General features: G+C 50.7%; 1 protein-coding gene across 1 annotated transcript in view; it reads left to right on the top strand.

Annotated features, from left to right (window-relative positions):
• Positions 1-13,044, top strand: part of EPHB1 (EPH receptor B1) — a 429,979-nt gene that overhangs the window by 130,993 nt on the left and 285,942 nt on the right. Inside the window, exon 2 of the mRNA XM_004419346.3 lies at positions 2,406-2,470. Within this exon, the coding sequence (XP_004419403.1) occupies positions 2,406-2,470 (65 nt within the window). The remainder of the gene's footprint in view (positions 1-2,405; positions 2,471-13,044) is intronic.

The raw sequence follows: 13,044 nt of genomic DNA, 5'->3' as shown, positions 1-13,044 counted from the left end.
ACAGGGAAGCCCTTTACTCAACACAACTGCTTGTTTATCACATCTGTTTTCATTCTCTCAGTCCTGCCCCTAGGGTGGTTTCTTCTCAAACCTTTGGTTTATGTCAGAAGTCCTTCTATTTCCTAAGGGCCACAAGATTTTATGACTCTGCATTCTGTATTCATCTCTCTCATCTCCTGCCTGAAGCAGTGAGCACAGAATGGCTGTTCACATGGGGTGGAGGGGAGTTCAGGAGAAAAAGGAGGCAGAGGAGGGAAAACCAAACACCACATCATGTGTATTTCCCCGCCACTGTCTATTGAACACCTATGCAGCCAGGATGTGTCACGCCTGGTCATCTGATGCATGCCCTGGGAATCCAGATGGATAAGACTCCTCCACCAGCCTACACAGCACCACTGTATGAATTTAAAAAGGTGCCCCTCTGGAGCAACTGGATATCCACGTGAAAAAAACAATTGTACGTTTGATCCACACCTCCCACCTTATGCAAAAATTAACTCAAAATAAATCAAAGACCTAGGTAGGAGAAAAATCTTTGTGACCCTGTGTTAAGCAAAGATTTCTCTGATATGATACCAAACCATAAAAGAAAACATTGATAAATTGGGCTTCATCAAAATTTATAACTTCTGCTTTTTGAAAGACACTTAAGAATGAAAAGACAAGCTACAGAGTGGGAGAAAATATTTGCAAAGCACATATCTGATAAAGGACTTGTATCCAGAATTTATAAAGAACTTTCCAAATTCAATAATGAGAAAACAAACAACCCAATTTAAAAATGGACAAATATTTGAACAGACACTTCACCAAAAAAGGTAAACAGATGGCAAACAGGCATGTGAAAAGATGCTAAACATCATTTGACATTAAGGAAATGAAAATTAAAATCACAGTGAGATACCACTACATACCTATTAATATGGCCCAAATTAAAAATGACTGACCATGCCAAGTGTTAGTGAAGATGTGGAGGACCTGGAACTCCCATACACTCTTATGAAATAGCCAAAAACTGGAAATGACAGGTGAATGGGTAGACAAACTGTGTCTCCCCTTGTATACAATGGAATACTACTCAGCGATAAAAAGGGATGAACTATTGATACACACAACAACATGTTGAATCTTAAAACAATTATGCTGAATGAAAGAAGCCAGATAAAAAAACAGTATATACTATATGATTCCATTTATATAAAATTCTAGAAAATGCTAATTAATCTATAGTGACAGAAAGCAGATCAGTCATTGCCTGGGGACAGTGACAGAGTAGGGCAGGGGCAGGAGGGAAGGAGGTTTTACAAAGGGACAAGGAAACTTCTGGGAATGAGGGATATGTTTGTTATCCTGATTGTGGTGATGGTTTCATGGGTGTAAACATATGTCAAAACTTATCATATTGAACACCTTAATTAGATGCAGTTTATTGCATGTCATTTCTACCTCAATAAAACTGTTAAGAGAAAGAGACTTTTGGGTTTGCTGACCAGAAGCTCATGAACAGCCTTTGGGGAGCAGTTTTCATTGAGAGGTGGGGGCTGACAGCAGTCAATAATAGACTGAAGAAAAGACAAGAGAAAAGAAAAAGGCGTCCTGTTCTCAGGACACTTACTGCTATCCGCCAGAAAACCGCTATAATAAACATCAACTCTGAGATCACTACATGGTGCCTGGTGATCTTGGCACCCTGATGGCTCCCAGGAGCTCACAGCCGAGCCAGGGCAACTATCTTTCTCTTAGTGACCATAGGGATTGGTAGCCAGGAAGCAAGCCGCTGGGATCTGAGATGTGCATTTGTGTTCAAAGCTGTGTGAGCCCCCAGCAGAGTCTTGGGGAAGGGGGTGGGTGGTGATCTGGGCCCAGGGGCAAAGGGACCTACAGGAGGGCTGAGTCTCGGGCCAGAGGAGTTGATGGGAAATCACCCAAGTGTCAACTTGGTGAGGCAGAGGAGAGTGGTGGGAGAAAGGAGGGCAGGTGGACCAGGTTGGAGAAGCAGCCCAGTGGGGAGGAAGAGGGCAGAAGGAGGTGACTGAGGAAGGAAGGAAGTTTGGCTACCAGGTCAACATGGCCCTGGCAGAGCCTCTAGGTAGAGTGATGCAGGAAGAAGCTGCATCTCGGGGGTAAAGTGGTGGCAGGGCAGGTGACTTCACCCCCACAGGCGGCTTGGGGTCATTTGGGCAGGGAGCAGGGGACTTGGCATCAGGAGACCTGAGATCTGTCCAGCTCTGCCATGAGCCGCGTCATCCTAGCCGACCCCTTCCCCTCCCTGAGCCTCGGGCTTGGCCAAGGGCACAAGGCTCCAAGCACTGACATTTACGGTCATGAGTAACTTCATGAACGTAAGAGCTACTGTCCAGTAATCTTTCTGACTCATCAGTTTTTCTCTTTTTGATTTGCAGAAACTTTAATGGACACCAGGACAGCTACTGCAGAGCTGGGCTGGACAGCCAATCCCGCATCAGGGGTGAGTGTCAGACCATCCATCCTTCAATCCTGCCGTATAGTCCTGGGCCCGAGAATGGCTGGGGGGAGCAGAGCCTGCCAGGAGCAGTACCTTCAGGCGATGGAATATAGGTGTGAATAGCTGTGTCCACTGCCTGTCCACAGAGGGGCAGCAGCAGGGTCTCAGACCTGAGCTGCTCCCTGGTGTGGTGATGCAGACCATCTCTTGACACAGTCCTTCAGGGAGCTGGCCCCTAGGTGACCAGGGCTGTGCCTGTGTGGGAATGGGGGCAGTGGCTGCTAATAGCTGGGCACTCAGGCCAGTGGCGCTGAGGCAGATCAGAGATCTGTGATGCCCATGGGGCGGCAGAGAAGGCAGGGGCAGGAGGGAGGAGCTGCAGTCAGAAGGGCTAAGGCTCTAGCTCACCTGGAGTTGCCTTAGAGAGATGTTCCTGATTCATTTGTTCAGCATTCATGCACCTGGCCAGACCCTGGAGCTACAAAGATGGAACAGCCTTGAGGAGCTCATGGTCTCCTTTGGGATCCACCATGTTCATGAATAGGCTGAAGTACATCTCTCCTTTGTGGCAGTGGAGAGATCAACAGGCAGGTGTGGGCACAGAGTTGAGAGTGAGAAATTTGGGAGGGAGTCCAGAAGCCTTTATAGAGAAGGTGCATGCGAGCTGGGTTTTGGAGAGTGTGTAGGAGTTTGACAGGAGGTGAATGGGGAGTCTGGAAAGATATTCCAAGTAGGAGGAATAGCTGGTTTGAAGGTGTGGGGTCATGACAAGATTAAGAGAGAAGAGGCTGTGTGTCTGGGACATGGCAGGGTGTGGACAGTGCTGAGAAGGGGCCAGGGTGTAGGTGGAATGTGGCACATGGTGAAGGACCGTGGCTGCCATGCTGAGTGAGCAGTTTGGATTTTATCCGGTAGGCGATGGGTAGATCCTGGGCAGGAGAATAAAACAGTCACACTTGCTCGACAGGATCGTGGGGAGCAGTTGAGAGAAAGGCATTTAAGAGGCTCTTCCAGCTGTCTGGGGTGGGTCAGAAGAGTGGAATTAAAACGTGTACTCAGAGGACAGTTTGAGTGAAGCTAAGGAGGAAGCGTTGGCAGCATTTGGCACTGGATGGACTGTGGGGAGGAGAGGCAGAGGAAGGAGGTGGGCGTGAGGTTCATCCTGGTTTGGATGACAGGCCAGCTGCGGGCTTATTCACAAGGGAGAGGGCAGGAGGAGTGCGTGGGCTCTGCCTCTCAGCAAGGGGGAGAGGGTGGCGGGGGCAGGGTGGCCCTGGGCTTCCTCATCTGCCCCACACCCCTCTCTCCTTCCCTGCCTCTGCTATCCCGGTGCCGCACTGCACCCTGTGGTGCCCATCACCGCAGTCCTCATGGGCCGTTCAGCTTGGGGACGATTCTAATTGGGCCATCCACGTCGCAGGGCAGCCTGACCGCCCCTGTGCTTCTCCCAGGGCTCTCACGTTCACCCGTCCCAGCAGTTGCAGAAACACACTGCCCCAGCGCAGGCATCATCCTTGGGGCAAGAGGATAAGGTCTAGGACGAGCTAGTGTTTCCAGAGCAGGGGCTGGGGGCAAACGCTGCCCACTCTGACGGTGTCCACATCCTGCTGGGAGCACTGTGGGCAACCAGGGTGCGCTTCCCACTCCTGCTGGGGGCTTTGGGCAAAGCTGATGAGGCGCAGCCCTTCAGGTTGCCTGGATATTAAGAACTTGTCACTCTTTTACAAATTACGTGGTTGTTTGAAGGCTTGTATGTTTTCACAAGGCATCGATGTCATGTGATTTATGGTTAATTTTTCCCTTGATTTTTGTACACACCACCTGTCTTCTTTAAACTTCTGGTCTCCTTTCCAAGGAAGATTGTCCTTTAGGGAAACATTCAAAGTCAAGCGATGCCCTTTAGAGACAGCAGCTGGCTGGGTTGCTCTCTGCTCGCCCTCCCACTGGTTACCAGCCACGGCTCAGTGGCCTCCCTGACACCCTTCTTGTGGGGACAAACAGCCAGATAGCTCTTCTTCTGGTGCCCTGAGCAGCTTCAGAGCCTGTCTGCATTATAGCCACCAGCAGGACGGTCAGGCTGGCCCTTGGCCTGGGGGGAAAGGGAGGATCAAGGACTATGCTTCCATCCTGAGCCCTCTGCCCTTCTCCCTCTGCTCTCATCCTGGACAGTCACCTCCGATTCTGTGAACACACCAGTGGCCCCCCAGTTTGTGTCCCTAGCCCAGGCTCACAGATCCAACTGCCACATCTTTCACTGGATGCTCACGGGCATCTAGTCTCAGGGTGGCCCAAGCAGAATTCACCCTCCTCCCCTTCCCCCACCCAGACAGGTGGGCTGCGTCTTAGCACATTGTAAAGACCAGAGACCGGAGCAGTTCTCGACTTCTCCTTTATTGTCTTCAGGCCCAGGCTCACTGGGCCCATCGTCAGGGACACCTTCACGCACCCCGGCCACCTTGAGTCCCCATCACAGGTCCTCTCAGGGCCAGGGAACTTTTCTTGATAGCACTTTTCACAGTTGCAAATTTTACATGTCCATGTGTTAGTATTGGATTAATTTCTATCCCCCAACACCACCTGTGGCCGTATTGTCGCCTCCAAGGTGGCCAGGATTCTGCCTATTTGTTCACCATTAGAATTGGCATCTAGTTCACTAGCTGACTCAATGTATGCTTGCTGAAAGTTTCTGACCTGGGCAAGTGGGTGGCTGATGGTGCCATTCTTGGAGATGGGGACACAGGAGGAGGAGCATGCATGGGTGGGAGGAGGCTGAGGTCAGTTTTGGGCCTGTTGAGTTTGAAGTGCCTCAGGGCCACCCACAGGGAGGGGCACTGTCAGCGTTGGACTCCTGGGCAATGGAATCAGAAGGGAGCCCCATATCAATGGAGTAGGGGGAGCCCAGGGTGTGGCTGCAGTCTCCCCGGGAGAGTGTCTCGAGGGAGAAGAGGTGAGAGCTTTGGACAGGCACCTGCATTGAAGTGTCAAGTAGAGAAAGAAGAGCCTGCAAAGGGGACTGGGAAGGAGGCAGGAAAAAATCAAGGGGCGGGGGGGTCTGGCCCGGTGGCGCAAGCGGTTGGGTGCGCGCTCTCTGCTGCGGCGGCCCGGGGTTCGCTGGTTCGGATCCCGGGTGTGCACCGACGCACTGCTTGGCAAGCCATGCTGTGGTGTCGTCCCATATAAAGTGGAGGAAGATGGGCACAGATGTTGGCCCAGGGCCAGTCTTCTTCAGCAAAAAAAAAAAAAAAAATAGAGGATTGGCAGATGTTAGCACAGAGCTGATCTCACAAAAAAAAAAATCCAGAGGCGGTCCTCTCACAGAAGCCGAGGGAAGCGTGTATCAAGGAGGAAGAGGGCATACTAGTGGCAAATGCTGCTGGGTGTTGAATGTCTCCACTGGGTTTAGTTATAGGGACCCCATTGGTGACCCGTGTGGAGGGTTTCAGAAGGGACAAGAGTAGGAAACCAGAAAGCAGAGACTTGAGGCATCAGTGGGAGGTGGGGAGATGGAGACAGCGGCTTGTGAAGAGGAGGGAAGACAGAGCATGAGAGATGGAGGGAACGGGGGGCTGTGGGTGCATTTGCCTTTCAGGGGAAGGGACTCTTTTTCTGTTGAAATGGCAGGACAGAGATAAGGTGCCTACAGAGAGATGCGAGTACTCATGTTTGGTGACAGAGGCCGTAAGATAGAAAATTCTTTCAACTTCCTATCTTCCCTCTGGGGTTGGAGGCCAGGTTCAGAGAGTGAGGGGTGGGCAGTCTTGGGTAACAGGTGTTAGGAGGGTGGAAAAGGTTTGAAGTAACTGCTGCTGTTGGAGAGGGGGACAGAGGCTGGCATGCTCAGAAGGAATATGGCTGGGAGTAAGGGCCTAGTTATGGCAAGTGTGCAGGCCGTGCGTTTGTGACAGCCCTGCTCTGCAGGCCTCCTTCAGCTGTCTGACCGTACCTGGAGGAGGTGTGGAGGTGCAGTCATCCTGAGGTGCGGTTCTACAAGAATGGTGGGCCCGGAGGGGTAAGAGCTGAGGACATTGGCGAGAGGGGATTGGCATCTACCTGACGAGAAGAAGAGTGAAGCCAGGAGGGACCGACCGTTATGACAAAGTACAAGGGCCCAGATGGAGGTCCCAGTGAGACTGGAGGAGGACCAGAGGGAGCAGCCTTGAGAAGCACTTGGATTCAAGACACGCAGAGTACTCCTGGGTGATGAAGAAGTGCCGGGAGTGGGCCTAGGGTTGGGCATTTGAGAAGCTAGGAGGCTGGGTGGGTGGTCCACATCTTCCTGGAACCCAGTGGGAGGAGATGTGCCCTCCCCAGCCCAGAAAGGGGCAAAGGCCTCAGATTGTCTCTCTGCAGTCAGGACACCACGCATGCTTAAGGTGGAGAAGGGGGGGGTGGGCATTGTTCTGGTAGCCTGGGGGTCCCCAAGGAACTGGATTTGCCTTGCCTAGAAGAGACACCATAATTCTGCCAGGGGGCCCAGCTGGCATTGCAATGGATCCTATCTTCAGTGCGTGGCCTGTGAGGTGGGATCCCCAGAGAGAGGCTAAGGGACTCTTGCTTTTATGGGGCTCACTGGGCGTCTTCACTGCTGTACTTGAGAACTACCAGATATGGGAAGGAGTTGGACTGCCCACCTACACATAGCCCGCAAATTGTTTTCAATTATATTGCTAGAAAGTGGATCATAATATTACATGTCAAAAACAGAAAGTATTTATGCTCCAATGTGAAATGTTGCTTTATAATCTAATTGCAGCTTTAATTTAAAGCTTTTAGGTTTAACCTGAATCAGAGGCCACCTGGTGAGTAGAGGGAGAAAGCCGCAAATACATTTATAACGTAACAAATGCCAAGCAGGGGCTGAACTCCCACCAAAGGGTGTCCTGGGGACCCTCAGTGGTGCCGCTGGTGACCCCTCCCTCTGGCTGGCTTCAGTTACCTCTCCCAAACCCTTGCTTCCAGCCCTGCCCCGAAAGTTTCCCTGACCTTCACGTTTCAGGACCTCTGGGCAGTGGGGGAGTTCAGAGGTCCCGTGGTAAACACTCGGTGCCATGCCAGACACAGCAATGCTCAGTAAGCATTGGTCTTTATGGTTGCACAGTCCCCTCTCAAAAGTCTGCCCCGGTTTCTAGATGCTGCCTGTCCCTCTCCACTCTTTTGCTTTTTCCCAACACTCCCTGCCTCACTGTCTGTCCCTCAGGCAAATCTGCCAATATTGAATTATGGGAAGAGGGTAGAAGAAAGAAAAGGAAATCTGGAGTGCAGAGGCCAGCCTGATGAGCCTTCAGGATGAGCAAGCTGGGTGCATGCATGCCTGTGCTCCGTGTGTGTGTGTATGTGTATATAAATATATGTGCATCTGTATGTATATCTGCATATATACGTGTATATGTGTGTGTATATATATGTGTGTGTGTGTCTATACATATGTGTGTATATGTGTATGTGTCTATATATATCTGTATATATGTATGTGTGTATATGTGCATCTATATGTATCTGCATATATATGTATATGTGTGTATATGTGCATCTGTATATATATGAATACGTGTGTGTGCATATGTGTGTGTGTCTGTATCTGTATACATGTGTATATTGCATCTGTATATTTATATGTGTATATGCATGTGTATATGTCTGTGTGTGTGTATGAAGTTAAATGAGCTGATTTCACCTTATGCTTCTGTAGGCAGTTCCTAGAGTTCTGGAAATATCTTAAATGATGGGAAGATTATTGGACTAAGTGGAGCACTTCCAGAGGAGGCCACTGTGAAGGGAACAACATGCATTTGAATGTCTGTGTCTGGTAAATTAACTCCGACACCAGATCCACATCCATGAGAGCAGGCACACTGGGAGCTTACCACATAGCCACTACTGGTGGTCCACGTGTGGACCATCCTGGCCACGTGGCAGTCCCTGGCTGCCTCCTCTCCCGCTGTCTGTCGGATCCTACAGGCACCGTCTCCAGCTGCCCACATCGTGGGAATAAGGAAAGCACACTCAGGGGAGAAATCCACTCCAATAACACCCCATTTGTTCCAAGGCCAAGCACAATCAATTTAAATTTATCTGGTCTGATGGGTGAGAAGTTTATGGAGTAGCAATGAAGACCCCAGGCCCTGGCATCAAATAAACCGACTCGCAGTCCAGCTCTGCAGCTCCCTGGGCTGTGTAGTCTTGGGTCCATCATTTAGACTCTTTCTGCCCCAGCTTCCTCCTCTGCTCCATGAGGTAAGGATGGTACCAGTGTCGTATAGGAAACAATGGCAGCAAAAGCTTTTCCTGGGTAAACACTCAGGGAGTGTTAGCATAGTACTAACCCTATAGAGGGCTGAATTTTCTCTTTTCGTCCTTTGATGACTCAATCATGCTAATTAAGACAGAAAGCCGGAGCTAAATTAGGCAAATCCAAGAGAAATTTAGCCCTGGGCAAAATGATTTTGTGAATGAAGTTTTCTGTATTTGCATTTCAGGCCATGCCAGGAGCAGGCAGGCAAAGCGGGGCGGGGTTGTGGTCATCCTTTCTCAGACTGGTCCACTGCGTGGGGGTTGGGAGCCTTTGACCTGGTCACTGATTGCTGGATGTACACTTTTGTATCAGTCAGGGCTCTCTGGTGGCCGATGACAGAAAAACACAACTCAATCTTAAAGGAAGTATCATGGCTCATGTGACTGAATGGTCCAGGCAGTGATGTGGCTTCATGTGTGGGCTGGCCCAGATCTTTAGGATCCATCTCCCTCTTCACCCCCCAACTCTTTTCTTTTTCTCTTTTCGCATCCCCCTTCTCCTCTCTCTGCTCCTATGGTGTTGATTTGGTGCGGGGCCTCCTCTAGGTCATAAGTCTGTAGCAGCTCCAGCCCCTACAACCTGGTTCATCCATATCCCCTGGGGAAGAACAGCACCTCCTCCTGACCCCCCAGCAGAAAGAAGCCCTGAAATCAGCTTCGAATGGGCCTGACTGGACCGGCTTGAATCCCATGCCAACTCTGAACCAGTCCCTGCAGCCAGAACAAGCAGAGTGCTGATTGGTCCTCCCAGGTCCTATGCTCCACCCCTGTGGTGGGTGGAGCCTACCAGAAGCCCGGGGACTGATAGGCAGAAGGGAGTAATTCCCCAAGAGGAATTGGAATATAGGTTCAGAAAGATGAATAGATGGTAGGTAGGGAAAAGAAAATCTGCCACTCTATCATAGGCCCTAAGTGCTTTACAGCCATGCATGCATTAATCCTCACGACAACCCCATTTTACAGATGAGGAAACTAAGGCTCAGAGCAGCTGTTACGTTACCTATGGTCATGTAGCTAGAAAGTGCCAGTGCTGACCTTTAACCTCCTGCAGGCTGGACTGCTGACAACCATGCTGTACCTTCTTTCCCAGTGAAATGCTCCCCACGACAGTGTCTTCAGAGGGTGGCTCCAGCAGAAACTCCTGGGCTGAGTTGCTATGGGCTCCTTTAATTCAGCTCAGTATATAGAGATTTTCTCCCAATACAAGACATGGGTGGTATCCTTTTCCTGAGCGGTTACCCAGGAATTAGTACCGCTGTCTCAGCTGAGAGAGGCCCTGCCTCTCAGTGGGTGGGCCTCTGACCTCCCTTCTCTCTCGCCCCTCCCCTCCCCTCCCCTGCCCTCTTTGGGTGAACCACTGGGAGAAGTCAGAGCTCCCACCCTGGGCCTCCCACCCACTCTTTATCTTTTTCTCTTGATACCAAAAGGCCTGTAATTAGGAAACATTAGCAGGCTCAAAACAGCTTTCATACCTGAAACATCCTCTGTAATTGCACTCAGCAGTGCTCTTCCCTGGCTATTAATGTCACTTTTATGAAGCAATGAGGAACAAAACACCCCGAGGCACTTAAAACATTTTTTTATGTAATACGTGTCTTTTAGGAATGGAAGTTTAAAATCACCTGCCTGACAGACAGTGATAGACGAAGGCATGAGGGGCTCAGGCCGACAGCCACGGAGGCGGGCACTGCAGAGATGGAAGGTGGCCCATGAAGTTCAGATGCTGCTCTGGGAAGAGTGTGGCAGCTGGGGAGTGGGTTGGCTGGGGCTGGGTGGATCCCCAGGGGAGCGGAGGTGGGCCAGATGAGCAGCAAGTGTACCGTTCTGCCTGGCTTCGTGGTTTGTGGTTGCCCTCTCACGGGGCGTTTCTACGAGATCTTTTTTGTGGGCATGCGTGTGCCTTTAACAGAGAAGTGAATAGAAGGTTACAGATGACCAGTGTCATTGAGTAGAGTATTAATTATTACACTGGTTGCAGAAATACATCGGGTATGACTGTGTGTGTGTGTAGGGGGGAGGTATGGGTGGAGAGGAAGAGACTGACTGAGGGAGAGATGGTTCTCTAGCTCGCTGTATTAAGAACTTGGGGAGTTGTCGGGGTTCACCAGAACCTTACTGTCTCACAGATTTATTTTCTTGCTCTTGGAAATGGCTCACAGACCCATTCATCAGCAGAGCAGGAGATATTTCTGTGCACAGACTCTGGGAGTGAAACCCAGAGGTCACCAGCCCTCCTTCCCACTCTTGGAGGCAGGCTTAACCCTCATTCGCCTGGACAGACAGGTATCTTTCCTCTTCTCTAAAACCTCCCCCAGTAAGGCAGTACCCCGGTCATGTCTCTTGTCTCAACCCTGGAAACCTTTTTCCCACTGGTATTTGAGCCTGAGGACAACTGCGTGAGGATAGCTCTTCGCTAGTGGAAAGCGGGCGTGGCTGTCAGGGCCGTGGAAGCAAACAGCTCCTGACACCGGCACCAGGATGGAGCTGAGATGAGGTAGCAGGGGCCTGAACTCACAGCTCCCTCACGAGGGTCGCCTTGGTGAGGGAAAGAACTATATTGTCGGGAGAGACAAAGCCTCAGAGGGAAGGTGAGGCAGGGTTAAGAGGCCTGGAGAAGATGGACAGGAGGAAAACAGATGAAGAAGGGAGGGTCAAGGTGGCAGAAGACAGATGGGGCCTCTGGGCCTGCCTCGGGAAGGATGAGCCTGGCCTCTGCGGGAACAGGGCACCATCGGATGACACCTTTGGCTTTACCTCCAGTTATGGCCAAAAGTATTAGAATAGTTTGACCTAAATCTCACTGTACTTCTGATAGTATAAAGGAGCAAGCCCAGGATTTGGAATCTGATGTCCTGGATTTATTTCCTTTTTCCTCTGAGTTCTTTGACTTCTTGGAGCTCATTTTCTGCCTCTATCACATGAGTAATGTGAGATCTTATTTACAGAGTGGTTGGCAGGATTAAATTGTGTTTACCGTCTTTGTAAGCTCTCAGGCTCAGTCAATACAGCTTGCCCTGACTAGTCCTAGTGGTCTCAGTGACTCTTGTTGGAGGGACTTAACTTGCTTCGGATGAGGGTGGGAATTGATTGAGGGGGCCTCTGAGATACAAGATCAGCATTCCAGCATTTTCATCAGGTTGTGGCTCTTGCATAAATACCATCAGAGCCTGCACCCTGTTATTAATAACAGTTATTATTAATAAGAGTAATAACTACTGCTGCTACTAGTTGCATTAATTAAATACCAACTGTGTACCAAGCACTGAACATTACTTGTGTTACCTCACTGAATTCTCACCAGGATCCGGCAAGCCAGGTGGTGTTTCCCCCATTTTGCAGAGCAGACACTGAGGCTCAGGGCAATCATCCAAAGTCACAGGGCTGCTTAGGGGTCTCACTGAGAGTGACCCCAGGCCTGTCTGACCACAAAGCTTGCTCTTGTACTTCTGCCCCTGAAGGAGTATGGGGAAGGGATCTCAGGGTCATATATCGTTGGGAAACCGGAGAGCAGAGGGCGAGCCGAGGCAAAAGTTCTCCACTTTTCTCCCCAGGAAAAGGGTGGGAGTGAAAGTCAGGGCAGTGAGCAGTGCACATGTCAAGCACCCTGTGAGTCGTTTTTTAAGGCAAGATGCCGGGGGAGAGCTGGAGCAGGCGCTTTGTGATGTGGGGTTTGGGGGCAGAGAATAGCGGGTCCATGGGGAACCTGGAGGGGAAGCTCCACTCCCAGAGTGGGTGAGGCCTGGCCAGCAATCCAGAGGAGGACACAGTGCTCCCTGGGGATGGCTGGCCCCAGGGGGTGATGGAGGAGCCTGTGGGTCAGCTCTCACCCCCAGGCCTTGGCCAATATTCAGGAAGGGACAGACATGAGCTGGCTGCAGAGAGTTGCTTTGTCCCATCCAGGGGCCTCAGTGTCAGTTCTGCTGAACCAGCCCCTTCTTCATTTGAGGAGCTCCTCTCCTGATAGGATGGGGAATTCTAATCATGGCACATCCTCATCTCCAGGCACACTGTCTCACTCACCACTCTTTCTGGTGGAGACAGGCATGTCCAACACATTTCCTGGTGTCACGAAGGAGAGCCAACATGAAAGATGGTGGATTCAAACTTATCTTGCCGATTGAGAGCTCTGTCTTAAAACATGGTCAGTGGTAACAGTCTGCGTTTGCCTTTAGGTGCAAACAGTTCATTGTGCAGCATCAAGCCAGGGGTGGTCCAGGTGGGCAGTGCCTCAGGTGGTGGGGACTTGTGTGTGGCTGGCCACATGTTCGTGGGACTGACCTCAGGAA

Source organism: Ceratotherium simum, chromosome 5, assembly GCF_057802395.1.
Source record: "Ceratotherium simum simum isolate JZ-2026a chromosome 5, ASM5780239v1, whole genome shotgun sequence".
NCBI lineage: Eukaryota > Metazoa > Chordata > Mammalia > Perissodactyla > Rhinocerotidae > Ceratotherium > Ceratotherium simum.
Note: the sequence above shows the minus strand (reverse complement) of the source record. Positions and strands in the feature narration are given on the sequence as shown.